This window comes from Vespa crabro, chromosome 2 (genome assembly GCF_910589235.1).
Source record: "Vespa crabro chromosome 2, iyVesCrab1.2, whole genome shotgun sequence".
Taxonomy (NCBI): Eukaryota; Metazoa; Arthropoda; class Insecta; order Hymenoptera; family Vespidae; genus Vespa; species Vespa crabro.
The window spans coordinates 15,203,499-15,227,199 of NC_060956.1; the positions used below are offsets into that span (position 1 = coordinate 15,203,499).

The 23,701-nt window shown below is 33.9% G+C and overlaps 2 protein-coding genes and 1 long non-coding RNA gene across 6 annotated transcripts in view; 2 read left to right on the forward strand and 1 right to left on the reverse strand.

Annotated features, from left to right (window-relative positions):
- LOC124422177 (epidermal growth factor receptor) overlaps positions 1-23,701 on the reverse strand; it is a 119,346-nt gene that overhangs the window by 57,150 nt on the left and 38,495 nt on the right. The window contains exon 2 of one of the 4 annotated variants that reach the window (XM_046958278.1): positions 6,893-7,499. The exons of 2 other annotated variants lie outside the window; for them this stretch is intronic. The gene's annotated coding sequence lies outside the window, so the exon portion shown is untranslated. Of the gene's footprint in view, positions 1-6,892; positions 7,511-23,701 lie in introns of those variants that run through there. One more of the 4 variants, XM_046958279.1, reaches the window with a different exon arrangement.
- Positions 3,400-8,485, forward strand: LOC124422185. The gene is made up of 2 exons (XR_006941806.1): positions 3,400-4,076; positions 7,848-8,485. It is a non-coding gene; the product is annotated as an uncharacterized LOC124422185 (long non-coding RNA).
- On the forward strand, positions 12,300-13,240 carry LOC124422183 (defensin-like). Its single transcript, XM_046958302.1, has 3 exons — positions 12,300-12,462; positions 12,557-12,743; positions 13,073-13,240. The coding sequence occupies exons 1-3, from the start codon at positions 12,384-12,386 to the stop codon at positions 13,110-13,112; spliced, it is 306 nt and encodes a 101-aa protein (XP_046814258.1). The 5' UTR covers positions 12,300-12,383; the 3' UTR covers positions 13,113-13,240.

The following is a 23,701-nucleotide window of genomic DNA, read 5'->3' on the forward strand; positions in this document are numbered from 1 at the left end:
CTCCTCGGACCTTCTCCCTAGATCGTTCCGTCCCGTTCTCCTCTCGACAGTGCGGTATTCAAATGACCTCAGATGATGAATATGCCCGTCTCTTTCTCATCTTTGGCCCGCTACGGTAATTGCCGCTATTTCTGTCCTTATTTTTGCTTAGAGTGCATGTGCTCCATCATGTTCGTACACACATGAGGCTGCTAGCGTTCGTTCTTTCCTTTTGTCCCTTCTCCTCTCTCTTTCTCACTCTATCTTTCTTTCTTCTTCTCTTTTTTTCCTCTTTCTTTTTCTTCTCTTTCCTTAACTCATGGCGAAACTTATGAGAGAGAGAGAGAGAGAGAGAGAGAGGGAGGGAGACCAACTACGTGCTTCGGTACATCTTGTGGCACCTTATCTCGAAGAATTTCACAAGAAGGGCGCGAATAAATTGCGCGGGAACCGACTGAGAACGACGACACTATGCCTAGGGCATCGTTCCTTGCATGTTTGGAACGAGTTTCGATTTTGCTTCGAGACAAGTGATTTTACGTAAGTATCTGAATAAATTTTTTCTCTTTCAAGAGAGTAACAGACAAAGAAAAAGAGAAAGAGAGAGAATTTATGCAGAAACTGCTACTAATACCTAACTACTCGGATCTTGAATCATGATATAATTACTCGCTTGTTTTTCTTCATAAATTTGCAACCCTATCAAAATACGCTCCTCTACGCCGTAGTTTGCAAACGAATTTCTAATCAACAATGACGCATACGCTCATTCGTTCCGCTGGTACTACGTGCGTTGCGGAGGCTGTCGAGTACGCGAAGGAATTCAATACCCACGAGCTTACCGCCGACGTTGCATTGTAGCTAGAACGAATTATATGTTCGATCGTAATCTCTCGGATAAAGGGCACACGTTCAAATTCAAATAGAATACGACGTTGTATACGTTCATATATAAGTATACATTTCTAATATATAATTGATAACACGTATGTAACCTAATTCTATACATTGTATTATTTTCAAGTAATTCTTTTATTTTGAAATATCCAGGAAATTTGATTTAAGGGGATTGGAAAGTATCTGTAATTACGTGGATTCTTTTAGCCAAAGGGTAAAAAAACAACGATTATACCCATCTTACTTGGCACGATCTCTCTTCGTGCGAACTCTTCGCATGTCGGACTAAAACCAACTATTAGTATGTACAGCATCGATCATTGCGATCTCTCGAAGAAATGTACAGGTATAGTCGAGCGAAAGATTTAACTCGTCGAATTTTCTTTCAGGATTTTATTCCTTGTTCGTTAATTCGTTCGTTCCTTCGTTTCTTCGTTCGTTCGTTCGTTCATTGACGAATCATTAAAAATATCGAATCTCATCCTAGATAGGGATTAAATTGTGTGAGAAATCGCTGACTCAACCGAAGAGATGTCTGCGTGTCTAGCCGAGTTCGCCCACATTCGAGTCGATCTCACAATCAGATTCGATTCTATATAGGTACCTTCTATTCTGCTTAGGCGTATACAATCGCTAAGAAACGCGCGAGAACCAGCTGAGATTAGGCAACAGTCGCCATTTTATAATTGTTCTCGCCGCCTTACCTTACTGTGCTACCTATTTTTCACTTTACAGATCTTTCGACATAGCACCTAACTTACTCGTTCGTTCCATACGTTCACCATATGTGTTTCGCATGATCGGTTCTTATAATTAATAAACGATACGTTACTATGAAATTTTTATAACATCGAATATAATATGACGATAAATTCCATTCAAGTTCGTTTGTTTCGTCTTTCTAATCGTTTAAAAAAACGTACGCTCCCTTACGAAAATAATTGGAATTATTATAAACTGCAGTTTTAAGAAACGTTAAATATATGCGGTGAGATAAAAATTTATTTTCTAACATTGAGAAATATTATAATGAACTTACAAAAAAAATTGCCAAGTTACAAATTACTTATTTATAAATAAGTCTGTATTCTGTATAAGTGGATGTCATACAGCGACAAAATCTTCTGTTCAATTTCGATCGTGTGAGAATTAGAAAATATTATAATATTGAATATGCATATACGCGATACGACATCTAATATTTTGCATTACTTTGATTTTATATGTAATACATACATTTTTTGATTTCCGTTGAAATAATATCTGGCACATATTAACGTTATGGAGACATAATAATTAATACTCGTTTAATCAATGGATATGTTTTATCTATCAGTAAGTTGCTCTATCTTGTTTGCAAATTGTATTATATGTCTGGTATCAACAATCTCATGTTAAATATTAGTTTAACTTCAATCACATCTCATAGCTCATATCAGTTTACTAATGACGTTCACATATATATCCCCTTTCGAATACGTTGATGTGCAACCGCGAATAAAAATAAAACAGAAAAAATAAAAAAGAATAAAAAGAATAATAAATAAACAGATACGACATCGTTGAATACAAAGGTAGAGAGTAGTTACAATTTTCGTTCCGATGTGAGCTATCCGACGTGTTTTCGTCGACTAATCAACCGGCGCTAGGAGGTCGATAGGCGAACGACAACAATAACAAAGATTACAATGAAAGCGAGACAAACGCAGAGCACGTTGAACTGATAAAATCCTATCGAAGCTGCTCGTAAAATTTGCCGATCTCTCTTTCTCTCTTTCTTTTTTCTCTTTGGAAGAATAGAAAAGAAAGAGAAAGAAGAATCAACGATGCCATAAAGCAAGAGCAAGAGTCGTCCCTTAACTACCGATATCATTCCTCGTACTCGTGTTTACGTTTTACAATGCGCGAACCCCCTATAGTACGTATCGTATCGCTAGGAAAAGTATGCGAAGGAAGAGATGAGAGAAAAGAAGAGAGACAGAGAGAGAAAGAGAGAAAGAAAGAAAGAAAGACAAAAAGAGAAAGTACGCGTGGCTCAAGTGAGAAAGAAGGAAGGAAGGAAGGAATATATATGGTGAACGATAGGTGATATAAAGTGGTAATGTCGAGAGTACCGTGAAACATAGTAGATTGGGCGGGTTAGCCGCGCCTTATCGTCTCTTTCTCTCTCTCTCTCTCTCTCTCTCTCTCTCTCTCTCTCTCTCTCTCTTTTTCCTACTCCACATACTCTATCGAACTCCTTCTATTCTCTTCCTCGCTCTGCTCCATCCACTGTCCAACCGAGCACGGTTCGCAACATGGAATTGGCCTTCGAGCGACTTCATCGAGACATTATTGCACCTAGGACTCTTGCAAGCGATATCTCATACGCGTTATCGGCCGCAAAAGGTAGGGTAGATTACAGTGCTGCCTCCGAACGACGATCGACCGTTCGTCTTTGCCTTGCACTAGAGTAGAGAGAGAGAGAGAGAGAGAGAGGGGGAAGAGAGAGAGAGAAAGAGAGAGAGAGGGGGGGGGGAGAGAGAGAGCAAACTATACTTGCGTACGCGGACGTTATGGCATCTCGAGTACGGTTACTATCGCATTCGTCCATCGTGTCTACTGAAGGTTGTTTGCTCGTCCTTCCATCTTAACGTTCTGATACCTAAATTGATCGAGTATCATCATAATAAAGTATCTCGTAAATTTCGAATAAACACGAAGAGGCAACGATCGCGTTCGATAATTAAGCAATTAAATTTCTTTTGGTTAGTTATCATCATCAATGTTATTATTCAACGAATTCGTATACGTTCAATACGAGGATCGTCCCGATCTGCGTTATGCAAACGAACGAGATAAAAATACTTTACGTTACACCTGGCGATAAAACGTACGCGCAAGAGAGTGCAATTCGATTATCAGTGACGCTCGTTCGTCTGCGCTTATATCGGCGCTCTAAACAGCCAATGGGAGCATACCTTCTACGGACTGAAATAGATCTTATCGTAAAGGCCTTATCGATATTTTCAACTTAGTTTGTCCGAGTCAAATACGCTGCGACAGATTTTTACACGGTCACAAGTCTTACGCGATTACCTATTACTACGTCTTTTCATCGTAGTTTTGCGCAGCGATATTTCCGCGTCGAAGATTAATCGATAAATATAAAATCGCAAGAAACGAAGACCGTCAAATATTTCCTTCGAATATTTATCTGTGTACGTATGTTTTTCTCTGTAAGAATATTTTTCTCTGTAAGAATATTTTTCATCGTAATACAATCACGGCGAGTATTATATAGAATAGGGAAAAGAAAATTGTTTCGTAAGATGAGAAAAGGAAAATAGCTTCAAAAGATCAGGAAGAAGTAGCTATGATGGCATTCCACGAAACACGCGTGCAATGTCGAGCTTCGTTCACCTCGAAGATTCGAAATGTCAATAGATAGACATCCTCATACGTAGGAATAATATCAAGTTCTTTATGGGTCGCCTTAACAGTACATATGCCCTGTAGTTGTTTGCCTCGAGAATACTTGTACGTTTGATTGTATGTAGTTGAACGTATATATATATATATATATATATATATATATATATATATATATATATATATATATATCTATGTATATACACATATGCACATTGTTGCGTCTCTTCTGCCAGTGAAGAAAACACACTTTAACCATTGTAATCGTTTAACTATCGTGCCGTTTGAAATGCTTTTCGTTGGACTTGGGTCACGCATTACAAATTGCTACGGTAATAATAACACGATTTACACATATACTTATATCGTATTACATTTAATGAAACTTGATTGTCATGTAACGTATTTGACGTATAATTGACTCGTTAATTAGTTGAAGGTTAAAACTCGAATTAGTTTGAAAATTATCGTAGGTTTATAAGTAATATGGATAATCTACTAACTGTTCGTGTTAATAATAAATTGTAAATAAAAATAGATTAATTATAAAAAAAAATGCAAAGAAATATTACAAGGTGAAGAAACATTAAACGATATTAGCAGGATTGTTTTAGTAAGGGCAAATGTAAGCCTAGTGAAAACATATCGTTGGGTCATTCATGCCTTTCGCCGAAGGCGCAGCCAAGAGGCTAAACAGAGTGGAATGTGCCTTATCCCTTGTGGTTAATGTCAACTATAGAGTCATTCGTTCGGAGCGACGGCCTTATCGATCGAAATTCGTTCGAAGAATACTTCTATTTAATATATAAATTAAGTCTAACGTATTTTTTATTTTAAACAAATGCACAATTAAACGAAAAATTACGATGCTACAGGCATTAGCTACGTGACGTAATTCGATTAACAAAAAGAATAGAAAAGAAAAAAGAAAAAAAAAAAATAAAATAAAATCGTTCGGTATAGCATGTTGTATTTTAGACGAACGACAAAATCACGAACGTAGGCGTTCACGGACGTCTTTAATAGCAAGGACAGTCTTTCCTTTTCGTTCGAAGAATCGCGAGGACTTCGTGTAATACATACATTGATAGATGCCGAGAACTTCACGTGTTTCGCACGTCGTCACGTTTATGGACGAACACTTTTTAGCAAGCCACGGTTAATCTTCACGCCTTTTACTCAACTTCGACAGTTGGCAGCATTGTTAGTTTGCCACAATGATAATTACCAAGCTCACTAACGGTCCGTATGTATTGGTCTTCTACTGGTCGAAGCATTATCGTTCCAACATGGATTTTAGCTCCTCTCTTTCTATCTTTTTCTCTTTTTCTACTTTTCTCTCTCTCTCTCTCTCTCTCTCTCTCTCTCGTCTTTCTTTCCAACTGCGCTTCGTTTCGACTTCTTTATTTCCTCTCCTTTCTTCACTCTTTCCTTTTCTTTTTCTCTCACTTCTCTTTATCTTTTCTCGCGCACCACTTCCAATACATCCAGTTTGCATGTTGATTCTCACCTTTGCCAACAACGGTAACTACCTTCTTCTTCTTCTTCGAAAGCGGAGAAACTACCGATCCGTCCTATACTACGTCTCGACCTTCTCGAACTTTGTGAATTCTTATATTAATATTTAAATATTTATTTATCTTTTCGTTATTCCTTTAATATCTTCGACTTACGATTAACCCAAGGATTTGATAAATATTATCGAATTCATCTTTATAAAAAATAAGTAAATGAGGTATGAGTTTATGTAAAAAAATTTTATATTTACGTTATACCTAATATGGTTACTCGTCAGACGCCTTTCATGTTTACGATCATACTATACTTCACTACTATTATATAGGTATAAAGGATATTATATTCTATGCTTTAGAAAGATTTATAAATATTGATTAAGAAATGCTATGTCTATCGAAATATTAAAAAATAACGAGATAAGAAATAGAATAATAGAATTGCTATAAAAAAATACGTGATATAATCCATTAAAAAATAACAAGACGTGAAAGAAGACAAAACAATTATCATTTTTTAACATTTCATCGCATTAATACTTTCACTTCCGCATAGTTAAAAACAAAATCCTTTGAGGGGAATGTTATGATCTATCGATCAGGAAGATATCGTTTCATACATAAGCATATGGATTCTCCTAAGGATTGATAAAAATGAAATCCTATAAATCAAGTCCTCGTAGAGTCTGTGAAGTATGTAATGTTCAAAAGGGAATGAAAAAGAGACAGAGACATAGAGACAGAGAGAGAGAGAGAGAGAGAGAGAGAGAGAGAGAGAGAGAGAGAGAAAGAGAGAGGGAGACGCAATTGGATACTGGACCCATTACACGCGACTAGTAGAAGTGTCGTTTGAAACGAGGTCAATCGAAGCAGTACGATAAATTAACGGCGATCGGGAAGAACGTGCTGCAAAATTGGATGGTCTCACGAATAATTCAACGATTACTTTAACAGCCATGAATCAAAGGATGCGTATAATAAATAAATACCGTTGCTCTCCATGATTCATATTCCGTTTGAACAAGTTTCTACACTTAAAAGATGAAAAAAAAAAACAGGAAATAAAATAAATAAAAATAAATTTTACTTACCGACATTGATATCCTTCATTTCTCGATCTTCTCGAAATGCACGTTCTCGTTCGATTTCTTCGTTCGATTTCTTTGTCTTCTTTATGCGCAAGTACGATGCAAGGATTATGAAAGTGCCTGGAAGCGTTCAACGTGATCGTCCTTCTACGTGCATAGATCGCGAATAAAACGTCGCCGTGAGAGCCGATATTAGACTTGCGAATGATGGTCGCAGGCGAAAGATCGGGACTCTTAAGGTATAATTTGTTGTTTGCCGGCTCGAGGTAAAAGGAGAAATCTCGGACGATAGAGAATTAGGTATATAAAACGAGTACAACAGGCGTCGTTAAAATGATCCAATAAATATGATCGCCGTCATTAAATCCTCGAGCTAGCTCTTACTGATCTCGGATGGATCATCTACAATATTTTTCTCGTTGAATAAAGTTAGGTCGATATCATCGTTTCCAAAATATCTATAATTTCTAATATTAGAGTCCCAATCTTGTAAATTCTTTTTTATTTTGCTTCTCTCTTTTTTCTTCTTCTTTTTTTTTTTTTTTTTTCATTGTAAAATCGTCGATCGATGTACGACAGAGATCGAAATTTTACATAGGTCGACATTAACCTGAAATCAAACTAGATTATAATAAATTACTTACAAAAAATTTGTCACTTCTCAATAATTTATCGATCGTTACGTCGAATTTATCATGTTCAATGTTTAAATTTAGAAACTAATATTTAAAAATAAGAAAGTAAAATATTTGATGTTCCTTTGGAATATTCAAGGGAAGGTTTGAAAAATCTTTGGTATTTCTATATACCTACCCGGGACGAGGTACATCGCATTCCGGATCAAAACGAAAATCTTTAAGGCTTTCTTGTCTCATTTTTCTCGTTCCTTTTCTCTCTCTCTCTCTCTCTCTCTCTCTCACTCTCTCTCTCTCTCTCTTTTTTTTTCTTTATTTCTTAGGGAAGACGCGAGTCCGTGGTATCTGCTGCTTTGGTCCAGGATAATTATTTATGTCAGATAGGATCTCAACTGGGGTTCTACGTTGGGAAACAAAAGGATCCGGCGATGGGAAGGATAGGAACTAAAGGGAAGAGGATTCTGGGAGGTTGCCGGAGGATCACCGAACTCTATTCTTTCTCCTAAGACGTAAGGAATACACGAAAGAAGAGGAGAACTGACAAGGACCTTGATGAAATGAAGGGTCGACTCGAAAAACCAAAGATCCTTGAAAATATATATATATATATATATATATATATATATATATATATATAGTATATATACACACAAGATATATACTTTCTTTTTTCAGTAGTATCAATGACAAACTCGACGAAAGATCGAAAACGTAATTAATTAGCTTCCCACTGAAGTCGCTGAATTAACGACCTACTTATTTGCGTGCGACGTTATTAATATTATTAAATTCGTCCGAGAACAGCGGGTATAGAAAAGACATAAAGTATTATTTTTGAGACGTACTGTTTTGTGTTGTGTGTAGGTTGTACGATGTAAACAAGACTTGAGGGAGAAAGAGTTTCTCCCTCGTTTCGACGGGCTATAAAACCGTCAATGAATAAACCTGTTGATAAATATTATACTTACGACTTATACTTGTTATAAACAATGTTCCTGCAAACGAGCTCGATAATTGAGTCAGCCTTTCCGCGTATATTATATATACATACACATATATATATATATATATATATATACATATATATATATATATACATATATAATATAATGGTATAATCTCATAATATGGAATTATGCACGAGCATAATACGTCGCTTCGTTAATAGCATCTTGTAAGCAGTAAGAGAAATAGATAAGCTATTTTTATAGCCTAAAACTATTCTCGAATTATTCAACTCTTATTTTCGTATCTTAATAATCCTTAGTAATCTCTTTTCTTCGAGAAGATTCAGATAAGAATACTCAGACCGTGACGCGAGTAAACGATGAATATTTTTCTAACGTGATATTTAATGTCGTAAGGGAAAAAAAGAAAATGATCTAGACACGCGATCTCGATATACCTATGTATACTGTATATACTCTTTGATACTACTGGAAAATCTAGTCTTTCCAGTATCGATACTTGGCGCCAGTTAACAGATAGCCAATGTTAATCTCGACGGGATTACTATAGTCTAATTGTAAAGTATATAAGTAATTGTATATATATATATATATGTATATATATATATATATAGCTGATAGATACACTTATATAATTTCTTAATAGATTTTTTTATTGGTTAGAATTCTAAGAAAAATTCGCTCATGACTAGAAATTGAAGAGATTACATCGATCGAAAGATGATAAAAAATGATAAAACGTAAATCTTGAAAAAGGAAAGAGAAAACAATACTATATGTAACATAAAAGCATAAAAGAGGTTTCATCCTTCGAATCTTTCGGTTTTCTGACAAAAGAAAGCGGTACTCGAGAAGGTAACGAAAAGAAGGAGGTCCTGCCGTTCACAGCGTGTGGCGTTGTATCCTTTGCTTGTAAAACAACTTGTAAAACGTGACTCCAAGACGCGTCCTGTCAACTCTGCTTTCGTAGCGGCGCTTATCTCGACGGCAAATCTATTGGTTTGTTGTTGGGAAAAATGCTCGAACTCGAAGGAGAAAGGACATCTACTCGTTTTTCGATCGTTAGAATGATTTCATGGCAGCTGGTAGATAAAACGTTCAGCGACGTAAATATATACAATATACATAGGTATCAACTATTGTAACGTATGAATAAAATAAGAATAATGGCGAAGACATTTGTTTTGTTTTTTTAATATTTGTTTAAAAAGCATTTAATTTCGTTCTATTCGTTTATCGTCTTTTGAATTAATCCTCCAGCAGCGGGCGATTTTCATATTTTTTGTTTGTTTGATTTTTGTACAAAATCAAAAGCGAAATATATATCTCGTATAGATTAGTATATGATATATGTATGTGTATATATATATGTACATGATATATATTTCATAGAACTAATACATTTCTTGGAAACACAGTTGATTAAATTCTTCTTATATCAAAATGCATAATAAAATTTATTCGATGGGTAAATAATATTTTACGTTGTTCAAATATTTAAAAAAATTCAATGCAACGTAATAATAGTCTGTTACCGACAAAATTTACAAAATATGTAAAATGCGATTTCGGCGTCACCCACCGTTGGAGAAAATTAAAACGGAATTTTTTTATTTTTTCCAATTACTAGTAAATACTTTTCATTCTTGATTCTTCAACAACACTTTTTTTACCGTTCAACTCAGAAAATAAAATCCATTTATATTCAGAAAAAAATATATCAATTCTTTTCTTTCCATAAGACATAACAATATTTGTAAAAATATTTTATTAATTTTGTTCTATTCATCATCGTTTTTCTTAATTAAATAAGAGAATCTTTCTTGTTTGTTAGTAACAATTATTTTCTTAAATCTTTTCCGGTACTTTTCTCAATAGTTTCTTACTGTTTATCTTAGAAAATAAATTTTCTTTATATCTAGAGAGAAACGGTTAACAAGCTAGACATATAGGAAGAGAAAAGTAGAGAAATAGAATATCTTCGTACGCTTTTCGGATGGAAGAGTAAGATAAGACACGACTTCGAATAAAGTACGTCGAGTAAATTAAGCGAGTGACGCGAGTATCCTTTTGTTGATCTATCAATCTCTTGGAACAAGTCTGTTCTACGTAATCAAAAAAAGGACTGATGATTGGTTGGTTGCTTTACAAGTTTACGTGGTCAACTAAAGTTGCGCGGCCCTGTAGTCACGAACAGAAAAAGGCCTCACCACTACTACTACTATTACGACTACTACTACTACTATCAACGACCGTAGTATTTTTACCCGACGACTTTTTGACTGTGCTTACAAACGCTTTGATGATTATCTGTCGAGTCTGGTGCATTATCGTCCTACCTTGAGGTCAGACTGAGGCCACTCGAGGGGCAGAGCGCGTGAACTTACCTGTAACAAAAAAAAAAAGAAAAACGTTAGTGAGAGAATGAAGAAAAATAAGAGTTTGTGAATATTTTAGTTTAATTTAAATATTTATTAATATTATAAGAGAAAAATGAGATAGTGTATAGAACGTCCTTTTGTATAATATTTTTCGTAAGTTTTGTAAAGAAAAAAAAAATAAAATAAAATTTAGTGTAATATTTTTTTTTTATATAAGAACTTACTTTTGTTATTTTATATAAATGAAGTTATTAATATAGTTTTAGAATATAATAGAATAAATTGTAGAAATTAATATTATTTTAATATTTCAAGATAACATAAACCATTTAAAATAATATACTAATCATTAATATATTATCTTAAAATCGTAACACAATATTATTCATATATTAATCATTGATGTTGTGTATAATATTTTAATAGAATATTATACATATATATTAATAATAAATATTGTGTAATATATTGATTATTATTATTGGAATATTAATTAATATATATATATATATACAATTTTTATATCGAACTTAGTATTTTTCGTAATGTAAAAAATTCGCAGCACGAATAAACGATTTAGTAAAAATTTGAAAAAGATTTTATAGTAGATAGTTTCGAGAAGTTAAATCCGGTATAGTGCGAAGGACGTTAACGGTAATCGAGCTCCTTAAAGACCTCCGGCAGCGGTCGTTTTATCGGTTGCTCGAGAGTAAAATATTCCGACAGGCTCATTTCAGCCAGTGCCTCGTTCCGCGTCCTTGCTATCTCCTCTCGCTAATGGATCCTTCTACTCCTCGATGAGAACTCCTTTATATATATATATATTTTTTTTTTCTCTCTTTCTTTTTTTCTTCTTTTTACAAGACCATTCGACTACACGAACGTTACAACGAAAATTTAAACTATGACATGGATATATGTAGATCAAACAAATTGTGAATGTGTTGAATATACATTCGATTCGATTTATTTTGTAGAGGAATTCCCTCATTGAGAAATACGAGGAAAATAAAGAGAAATTCGATTGAACTACTAATAATCATGAATGACCTGAAGTCCGTACATATCATTCATGTGAATAGGTTATCGCTTTTAATCTTATGCAATTGCCGATTATTAAAATAATTCCATAAAGTTCTACTATTTCTTTTGATCACTTTTCAAGTTCGTGACACTTGTATACGGAAATAAAATTTTAAATTACGTTCTTATTGAACGTCCGTATATTATTATTATATTTACATTATCAGCTTTAAATGAATCGTTTGATTAATTAGCCTTCCTATGTGATATAAAATGAACTTTATGTATGTAAAAAATGAGTTAATAACTTGGGAATATTTTATCTTCAACTCAGGAAAATCCACTATTTATCTTCTTCATAAAATCGGGTATTCCCAATATTTCTGCTATATAATGAACAACTAATCAAGGAAATTGTCAAGTTTGATCACAGCAATCGTCGAGTATCGATCTTCTAATAATTAAAATTTCAAACGTTTAGTCAAAGATGAAGATTTACATTCTTGTGTCTTTAGTGCTTGTTGGAGTGGTAGCTATCTCTGCTGCACCATACGAATTAAGATATCGTAAGTAAAATACTTAATCAGATTATATAAAAGGAAAAAAAAAAGAAGAAATGTTCGACTATGAAATATTATTTAATGTTATTTTAATGATTAGCCGAATTTGAGCCATTTGAAGACATTGCCGAAGTGTCAGAAGAACGTGCTACTAGACAGAGAAGAGTAACCTGTGACCTTTTATCTGCCGGTGGTTTCGTTGGTGACACTGCCTGTGCTGCCAATTGTTTAAGTATGGGTAAAGCAGGTGGACATTGTAATGGCAGCGGTGTTTGTGTCTGTAGACGGTAAGTTATTTATCGTTTTGCTTTTTAATACGTTTGCTGTTCGATACGTATCAGTATAAAGCTATATATATATATATATATATACGTGTGTGTATCTATCTCATTGTTTTGTTTATAAACATTATGCATCATTTACGTTTTTATATAACAGTTCTAACATACCATGTATAAGACAAATATGATTTAATTGGCGAAGAATTATTTTGATTTATGTATATGTTTCTTATCGAACAGTAAACGTATCTCTTTCTACAAAGCTTTAAAATAATATCAAAATATAATTATTAAAAATTCAATTCTCTAAATTGTTCGATTAAATCCTTTTTCAGAGATTCTATCAAAGATTTATTCGACAAACGTTTTGGCTAATGTTAACGAAAAGAAAAAACAACATTATTATCACCGAAATGATTACTATTTATAACACGAAATATACTATTTTATAACATTAATTTTTGTACGTACAAGATAATAAAACAGTTATTGCAATAAAAAAACGTCGTTAAATTCAATCATTGGAAACGAAGGAAAGAATTCGAAGAGGCCTTTTTGAACCCGCTTTATTAAATAAAAATGTTAATATTCGTGTTATAGAAAAATACGAATATTCAAGATTCTCTTCTAGAAAGGAATTTATTGAATTTAAAACATACATACATATATATATATATATATATATATATATACATACATAAAAAAGATCAATTTGTCCTTAAGAAAGAATCTTTTTTACTCTCACAATTAAACAGAGACAAAGACATTTTTGAGAAGTCTTTTCGTTTCGATATCAACAAGGACCGGTCGACAACCATTAATCGTTAAGAACGTACCGAGTGTACCTATCTCTTGTCTTTCTCGTAAAGAGTATCGAAGCTTTTTCCCTTTCCACAGCTTCTCCCTTTTCTCCTCTTTCTTTCTCTCTTTCTCTTTCTTTCTCTTTCTCTCTTCTTCTCTCTCTCTCTATCACCTTCTCGTAAAGTGCACTCAGCTTGGAGATCGAGACGCGGAGTTATAATTGCCTACTCGGCGAGTCCGACATTCCTCGTGCGTTAAAGTTATCGCGGCTGGATCGCCGTATTCGCTCTCTCTCTCTCTCTCTCTCTCGCCATGATATTTCTTTTCTTTCCTTTTTCTTTTTTTTCTCTCCTTCTTTTTCTCTTTCTCCTCCTCCATCTCCTTTTCTTCTTCTCTGATAGCAGAAGGTATACCTCCAACCTCTTTGGCTCTCAAGAAAAAAGAAAAAGGTATATCGTAGATATCTCGCAAGATCTCTATCACCGAGTAGTACTACCTTTCTCTTTGATACAACCCTATAGAAAACGACTAACGAACCCATCGTATCATTTTTGCATTATTATTGTATATCCTTTAAGTATAAAACCATTTTTGGTTAACCGAACGAATGGCTAATCGAAAATATTTCAATTCAATCGTTACTTTTCTTTCATGATCTTTTCAATATATATATATATATATATATATATATATATATATATATATATATATATTTATATGTACATATATATATATATTTATATGTACATATATATATATATATATTTATATGTACATATACATATATATATATATATTTATATGTACATATACATATATATATATATTTATATGTACATATATATATATATATACATATATATATATATATGTATATTCTATAGTAACGCAACGCCGAGGTATGGTCACGTCGGCTTGCCTCTAATTAGAATAATTAACAAAGCCGTTCTTGGTCCTCTTTTTCTTTCCTTTCGTCGACGATATTTACAACAGTTAAGAGTGTTCGTTCATATCGACACGCTCGTCTGAAACGAAAATGACTTTGAAAGAGAATAATGGGGTGAAGGGTGAGAGGAAAGAAAAAGAGAAGAAATCTTTAAGGATAGAGGAAAAAGGAGAAGAGAGAAGAGAGAAGAAGAAAGGGAATCGGTGTCGAGGGACGAATGGTACCGCATTCTGCCGTCATGTCGCATGCAAATACGACGTCCTGAGAACGCTTCGTTCCGGGTGGCACGCACAACTGTATTCTTGTCTCCCTCTCTCTCTCTCTCGCCCTCTCTCTCTCTCTCACTCTCTCTCTCTCTCTCTCTCTCTCTCTCTCTGTCTCTCTGTCTGTCTATCCGTTTTTCTTTCTCGTTTTCTCTTCCACCGTCTAGTCGAGAGGGTAATTAATTTCGAATGCTAACCGCTTCTTCCTCTCTTCTTTCTTTTCTTCTTTCGCGGAAGAACTCGGCGAAGACCAAGCGAACGGTGTCACCGTCCCTTTTTCAAGAACTTCATTCATTCGACGCGTTCGACGTTCTTTCCATTCTCTCGCAACGAACGAGTAATTCGCTTCGCGACTCGTTCCGAAAGCACCAAGTGCGAAGTGTCACGAATAACTGATTTGTGAGAGTCTCTTGGAAATCTGTTTTTCTTGTTCTTAGAAATTATGTTTGTATTGATATTGGTTATTAGTCTCTTTGTGATTAATTTAGATGGATTGTATTTAACAATGATATATTTCAATGATAACTAATGAAGATTAAAATAATGCCTATAATTCATATAATTAAAGAGATTTTATATTATCTTATTGTTTCGATAGATAAATAATGAATCAAATTATTTTTAAAAGCTTTGAAAATTATTTTTATTTTCTTTTAAATAATTATTTTCTCTTGCTAATTAAGAATTTTACATTAAAAAAAAATAAGTACTTCGATGTTTCAATGATATCAAAAGGAAATGAAAATAGAGAAATAATTACATTTTGAAAAATATCCAGAACAGGAACTTATATAACAGCTATTTACATTTCGACGGATAAACCAAACTGACAACGATCGTGTCATCTATGAGTATGCTAACCTTCGGAGAATTAAAACAAATTTGTTTACGATTCATTAACTCTGTTATCATTGATGATACGAAACGAAATTTAAATTGATGAATAAAATGAGTTTAAATAATCTTATCGTTCCAGTCGGTAACAAAGAACATTTTCAAATGATTAACAATATTAATTATACTGCTCATTATAGATTATTCATTCGTATTATTAACTCATTAACGAGCAAACTTGAAACGTTCGCGAAATCTACCTTCCTCGATCGCGATAGCAAAGAGAGTTTATTGGTTAATATTTGAGCCAGATATAATATATTGGATGAGTCAGCCATTGTTATCGAGAAAAGCAAGGATCATGTTCATTATTTCCATCATTCTCCTTATTAGTATTTTTCGAAAAATACAAATAAAATATACGATTATTTTTTATCTTGGACCTTGACATATGTCAAGAGAATCGACGTTTGATCTCAATACTATCGACAAATGTCGAGATACAAATCTGATCCACATCCATCGTAAAAGACATAAGAGATATAAGATCAATGTTATGAACTCGATGATACGATTGAAATTTTTAATGAGCATAGTCCGTGTACATTAATTAAAATTCCGTTGAGTTCGAATCTTTTACCAATGGCCAAGCATCGTTGGTTGCATTGTAACGTAGCAAGAGAATATAGATAAATATATTCTTTCATAGAGATTAGTTCGCTTCAACGAAGCCGAAGCTTCGTAGAAAATACTAATTTACATAGTATAGTATGTCTATGTGTCTATATGTGTGAGTACGTCGAATAGATCGAAATATGTTCTCCTTGTGATCTCGAGTAGCGTGCTTATCAAGCGATTTAGACGCACCTTTAACGTTTTCGTTCGAACGTTTTAAAACATAGCCCACACGTTCGTTCTCCTGTACTTTGAGACCAATCGAAAGAGGAAAACATAAATAAAGAGTTAGGCCGTATGTATGTGTATAATACAGAATTGCTAAGGCTTACGTGACCCAGTAGCGATATATCGATAGTCGGAAAGCGTACGGTGTATTACTTCGACGTACAACGCGACATTTGTTTCTCCTATCGTTGATTTGCGTCCGACGTAAGACCGAACAACGAAACGATATGTGACTCACGTTCGTTTGGAAGTATTAACGAAGAGAATCGCTTGTTATATTTTTTTTTCCTGTATTTTCTTTTTTTCTTTTTAGATGAAACATGATAATTGTATGTGGGGAAATTATTTATTAGAAAATAACGATAACCAGATAAAGGTTCATTAATGTTTATTTACACACTCATATATCATTTAGCCTAATTCTATATTTGTTTTTCTTTTTTATTATTACTTTAATAATTTAATGTCTTAAGAAAACTTGTACTTATTAATACTTTAGCGAGGACGAGAATTTTTTTAGATTTAACGGTCTCGACCGTGTTTAACCTTTTTTTTTTCACTTTTGCGAGCCGACTATATTTTTGGTCAAACATTATAGCTATGTATGGAATATAAATAATTACACGATGTTTCATTTGTGCTTCAATGTTACTTATTTACATACCCGTACACCGTACATACATACATGTATCGTTTTGTTTAACTACTCCTTTTTTTTTTGTATTATTGTAATAATTTAAAATCTCAACACAGAAATTTGAATATGCTCGAGCGAACACGAAAAATTTCCAAGAGATTTAATATCTCTAGAGCGATTTTTTTCCTTGTCTTTCTTTTGAAAAAGAAGTCTAGAATTTTAGAAGAAAGAGTCCAGTTGAAAATTTAAAAACTGGTTCGGAGATCGAGAAAGGATAAGGAAAGTTTCAGACCGTTTTAAGAACTACGAGAGAGAGAAAGAGAGAGAAAGAGAGAGAAAGAGAGAGAAAGAGAGAGAGAGAGAGAGAGAGAGAGAGAGAGAGAGAGAGAGAGAGAGAGAGCTTTCGTGCATCGTGGCGTTACTCGTCCAAAAGCTGTTGGTTTTCTCTCTCGCTCTCTTTCTTCTCTCCTTTTTTTACTCTCTCTCTCTCTCTTTCTCTTTCTCTTAGGATCGTACGGTGTGCGCTCGCGCACTCACGAGAGCACGGTAATCCTATACGTCTCTTGAGAAACTGGTTTCCGCACGACGTGTTGCGGGTAGCGCGCAAAACAAATTAATAACAAGAACATCATAACCGCTGCGCCAAGGCTGCCCGAGAGAGAAGGCTGGTGGTCAGTCGTGCGAGTTTATACTATAGCCTTATTGCTTGATTTTCTTTTTCTCTCCCTTTGACTCGAAAATTCATTTCCGAAAAAAATTAGATATATGACGAAGAATGATTGTAAGCTGTTAGACAGATGAGAGACAGATCGCATGATAGATCAAAAAATTAAGGGTATTGAATTAGACGAAGAAAAATACAAATAGAAAAAAAAGTATATGTGTGATAATGAATGAGAGAGAGAGAAAAATTGAAGAGAGAAAATGAAGAATGAATAATGAATAAATATCGATGATTGATCTAAACTATCTAGTTTCAAAAAATCATTAAATAAATGATTCTTTGAAAAAGTATCAAAAAAGAAAAAAAAATATCACTAGTCGAGAAATTTTGTTACAAGAAAGCGAAACGATTTTCCAAAGTTTCTACGAAATTTCGACGAACGAAAAGGAACAAAACGTAGGAGTCATGACAAAGAGATGTAAAAAGGAAACAAGTAAATCCATTTGAAAAATGTTAGTCTCCATTGGCAAGGGTTCCCTTTCTCTTTCTCTTTTTTTCACTTTTTTATTTCTCTCTTAAAGAGCCGAGACATTAAGGAAAGTTAGAGCTATGTTGAAGGTGTGACTAATTAGCGTGAATCGGTTGAAGCTGAAGAAAGAAGAAAAGTAACGTTCCTCCCCCACACGTGTGGGTGTCTTTTTTCTTTTTCTTTTGTTTTTTTTCCCGTTTTATTAAATTCAGGTTAAAAGAAAGAGGAAGATAATAGGAGAATTTTCGGTGTCGCTTTAATCGTCCATCAGTTATACATATATACGGAAACATTTCTAATAAAATATACATTTTATACTTATATTGTGATTGTAACGTAGATAAAAAAGAAGAAGAAGAAGGCGCTCGAGAAGAGAAGACGAACGGAAAGAAACGTTCCGTCAGCGTTGTCAGTCGTCACTACCGTTATCTGTCCGAGCTACCTGTTACATGCTATCTCTTTCTTTCTTTTTCTCTCTTTCTCTCTCTCTCTCTCTCTCTTTCTCAAGAAAGAAGAAAGGAGAACTGTTTGTACTTCGGGAGTTGAGGAAGAAGTCAGTGAACGCATAGACGAAGAAGTAGGTATACATACGAGCAGCGAAGCTGGTGAATTCACCGCGAAGCGCATCGCGAGTGGAATGTTAACGAGACTACGAAAGACGATGAATCCTTGGTTTCTCGGTGCGAGGAATGAAGAATCTTTATCATTAGCTTGTTGCGCAACTTTTGATATATATCCTTTGCTCATGTAAATATTTTCCATGAAAAGAATAGTTTGATAATTTAGCTCTGGTAAATTCTTCGAAACATTTTACGTAATCGTCGTTGAAACTTCGCAGGAGGTTTAAGAGTTCGGATTTCTTTATCCTTTACTTTTTTATTACAAAGATTTAACTCGGTTGGCGCGCGAATGCTAGAATACCGAATAAAGAGAGAGAGAGAGAGAGAGAGAGAGAGAGAGAGAGAGAGAGAGAGAGAGTAGAGGAAAAAAGGAGAATCGGGCGAAGAGAGCACGTTCGTTCGGCAAAAACCTTAAAAGGTCTAAAGACTACAAATTCAGGCTGTGATACACGATGGAGGGCTGGTCTTTAGCCATTATTTATGAATTTGGTGCACCGAAAAAGGCGGCCCACTGGACCTCGAGGAGAAGAAAAGAGAGAGAGAGAGAGAGAGAGAGAGGAGGAGCACTACGGATTGCAAATCGATCCGCAAACCGGATAAAATATTTTATGGAGAACGCGCTTTAATGGCCCCTTACCTTAGCGATGGCGGGGAAGGGCCTTCGCTAAGGTCCACGTCCGCATTGATTTGTGGTCACGCTCAGAACGACGACGGTCCTTATCGATTGCCCGCATGTCGCTTGGGCCGATTCGCTTCGCGAGATCGCGATACCGCGATCGTACGCCGAACGAATCCTTCGATTCTAGAGTTTCCTTTCTTTCACGACTAACCCTTGCCAGATCTTGTCTGATCGATCGTTCTTCCTTCTTCTTTAAATGATACTACCAACTTTCAAAATTCAACAGATATATTATAGTTATTCATTGGAAGTTTAGAATATAAATATTTAGATGTTAAAGAGTAAAAATGGTCTAAAATAGAATCTCATAAAATTTGATTTGATTTGTTATTTCTATTTGATAAAATAAAAAAGAAAAGAAAAGAAAAAAACAAAAAATCCAGAAAGTAAATCTAATTTTAACTCTCGATTGTGTATCGTGACTTTTTCTCGTTTGTTACGTGGGTGTTGTTGAGCCTGTGTAAGTCTCTACTAGAATTTAACGGATCCTGTCTTAGTCACCTATATAAAACGACATCTCGTAACTTTCCAATTCGTTTCTCATTTCCTTCAATGATTTATCTCGAGTTTATCGGTTTTGATCGGATTAAGAAACTAATTAGATTTCTCGCTACCGGAGTTTCGACGAATCAAAACAAGATTAATTGATAATCAATTTCTTTGAAAAGAAACTCTTTCACATTTCTTCTGCATATAATTTTATTGGCAGTAGCAAAATAGACGTATCGTTTATCATTGATATGTGATTAGAATAAGATTGAAAACGATATAGGCGATCTTTGTTGTAGAATATCGATCGACTCGCGTGAAATTATGACTGGACGTAAAACAATCAGCCGTTTTGTAATCGTAGAAGTTTAATTTGCCGTACCAAACACGAATATCTCTGTTTCTTGGAAATTTCATGAATTTTTCTTATCGTCGAATATTTTAATTGACGTGTTACATGATTCTTTAAAAAAATAATTGTTCTATGCAATTATTTTTACGTCAGTACTATATAAATTATAATCGAGATAAATTTTAAGAATCGTTTTTAGGTTCTTTGTTCTATACCAAATCAGCTGTGTCAAATGAAATCTCGAGGTACAGGTAAGTACGTAAATACAAGAATGTCTACTTCTCCTCTTACGAAAGTTCGAAGAAAAATCAAGAGATAATATCGGGATTGGAATTAATTTTGTGTCTAGCTCGTTAGTCCGGAATATGTCGAGGACGTGGTTAGCAACGAAGAAAATTGCAAGATCGGGAGCAAATGGGTTCGATGGACTTTCGACGATCATCGACCGATTCTAATGGAGATTTATTATTTCTCGGACATCTCGTATGTTTCTCGACGAACTTCATCACAGTTACGAGACTCTACCATAGCGTCCTTCGATTATCTCGATCGGTGAAAGTCGGAGATTCTAGAAAGTATCTAGTTGAGGGGAGATGTCATTACTTCTTTTAATCTTTACGGAAATGTCTTTCTCTTTCTTTCTTAAATTCATTTTTAAAAAGAAGTAAGTATAAGCTATTTTTTTTTTTTTTGTAAAAAAAACTTGAGAGAAAAAGAAAGAGTTACAGAAATTATATGATAGTAAGTAGAAAAATGAAAATAAAAAATACATTACGGAGTAGTACTGTACAATCATATTAATAGCAGTAATATTAGATAAGAAAAAAAAGAAGAGAGAGAGAGAGAGATAGAGAGAGAGATAGATAGATAGAGAGAGAGATAGATAGATAGAGAGAGAGAGAGAGAGAGAGAGAGAGAGAGAGAGAGAGAGAGAGATAGAGAGAGAGAGAGAGAGAGAGAGAGAGAGAGAGAACTAGAGCGGTGAGTACAATTTTGCAAAATCGCATGCAGTTAAAGTTATCTTCCTTTCTTTCGAAGTAGATGCGAGGTGTCTGCCAAATATTAGCACAGCCGGTGCAGCTGTCGGCTGATGTTATGTGTTACGATTTTCTCCAAACTGCGGTTCCTTTTTACATCGACCAAAAATCCTACGCATTGAACGAGACCAACTCAAGTTTCGTTTCTTTCGTTCGTGAGATTAACTTAAACCAGAGAGAGAAATAGAGAAAGAGTGAGAATGAAAAAGAGAAAAAGATAGAGAGAGAGAGAGATGATCATACTCGAGGACAGTACGATATCGAACGAGATTAGATAAATTTCGTCTTATTTTTAACACCTATAATCTATCCAAGTGATATCCATATTGAAAAAGTGGAGCGATGTGCTCATCCATGATTCTAACATGTAATATTAAAAAAGAAATAATAAAATCAATCTCGCCGTAAATGATTTCGAAAGATATTAGTTCCGTTATAAGTAACTCATTGCAAAGAGAAATTGATTAGAATGAAGCAACTACTACCTGTGAAGTCGATAAAAAATGAATGAATGAGTTTTTATCGATTCAGTGGTAAACCCACGCATTTCTTCGTCTCTCTTTTTTAGGACAAAACAACGACGATTTTTGGGGATATTAGAAGGTTTAGAAGAAGAAACATCTACGTTTTCGTTTGATTTCCTAAGTAGAAATTTGGTTAATGGATCTCATAAAAACAGCCTATTTTTATGATTATTTTTTTTTCCTTTTTTAACGATTTACCTATCAATCATTTTGCTATTTCAATAAATAATTCTTATGTATTTATTGACAGTATAGTCGAGTGTGAAAGGATTTTCTGAATGTATAAAGTTAGATAGACGTATAAATATTCATATGATTAGACATTTATATTTTGCGGAAGTTACGAGACTTCTCTTCTAAGAGAATTTATAGGAACGTTATTTAGAAGAATCGTAAGAAACGTGTTTGTAAACCTCAGTAAACGTCGATCTTATAAGCGTTTCACGATGACAGAAGAAAATATAGGTAGGTACATTGTTAACTAAGGAAACTAAGCGATAGTCGTGCTCAAGCTTGTTTCTCAAGTACGTTCGAGTTGGCTCAAGACATCGCGCGAAACTTCTTCGTTCCGTCGACTAAGAAAGAAGATCGAGGTGATCCGAAGCGAGTCACGTTTGGCGCTACCAATAAGGACCATTCGTCTGGCGCTTGGAACAAGAAACGGAGAACGATAATGCAAGCCCCTAGCCAAGCGCTCACGTAGGTGCAAGCAACTTCGATAATCGACTTGGTTTTGTCGCTACCTTTCAATCGTAATTATGTAGAATTTTTTTTCTCTTTTTTTCTCTCTCGTTTTTTTTTTCTTCTTTTTTTGTCACTAGCCAATTTTGTCTTAACGAGTTTTGGTTGATTGCGCCACGTGCCTTAGCAATTAGATTGGCATGATGATTGTTTGCTTTTTTTTAAAGAGATTGTTACAATATTAATATTATTCTTATCTTATCAATTCGACGGTTGTTTATTGAAAAATTCCTAATTTATATTAATATATTTAATATTAATAAAGTTGGATACTTTGTGAATAATAATTCGAAATCGAATTTATTATACGTTACATGTTAAGAAATTTCAATCTCCTTAAGGAGATTATTTTGTAATACAAAATTCGATAGTTTGATACACTATTATGATTTATATTATAATATTTAATAGGTAATTAGTTCGTGATGTTACAATTTTTTGAAAATGATTATAATACATTATATAATATAGTCTTTTTCAATACATTATATGAGAGAGTAATGAAGATTGTTTGTTTGTGAAATTTTTTTTATAAACGTTAATTGTTGTTCATCAAATAATAACCAGTATTACAGTATGTAGTTTATTTTTTTGTCTTGTTTATTATTTATGTCTTGATTTTTATAATCGCATTGACATTACATGTGATCTTTTAAATCTATACGCGCAAACGAAAAAGCAAGATTATAATATCCTGACAGCATCTATTGTTTGATTTATTGATAGTATTAATAATTTCTTGTAGCAAGTTTTTACTTGCATATCAAGGTTTTGATTTATGATCGTTGTAATTTGTAAAATATCATATTATTGAAAAATCATAAACTTTATTTTTAATTAAAAAAAAAATATATATATATATATGAATTTGTTTTTACATTGAAATTAGAATATGCCAATAAAAGTATCGTGCTTAAGACATTAATAAAGATGAGAGATTTTAGA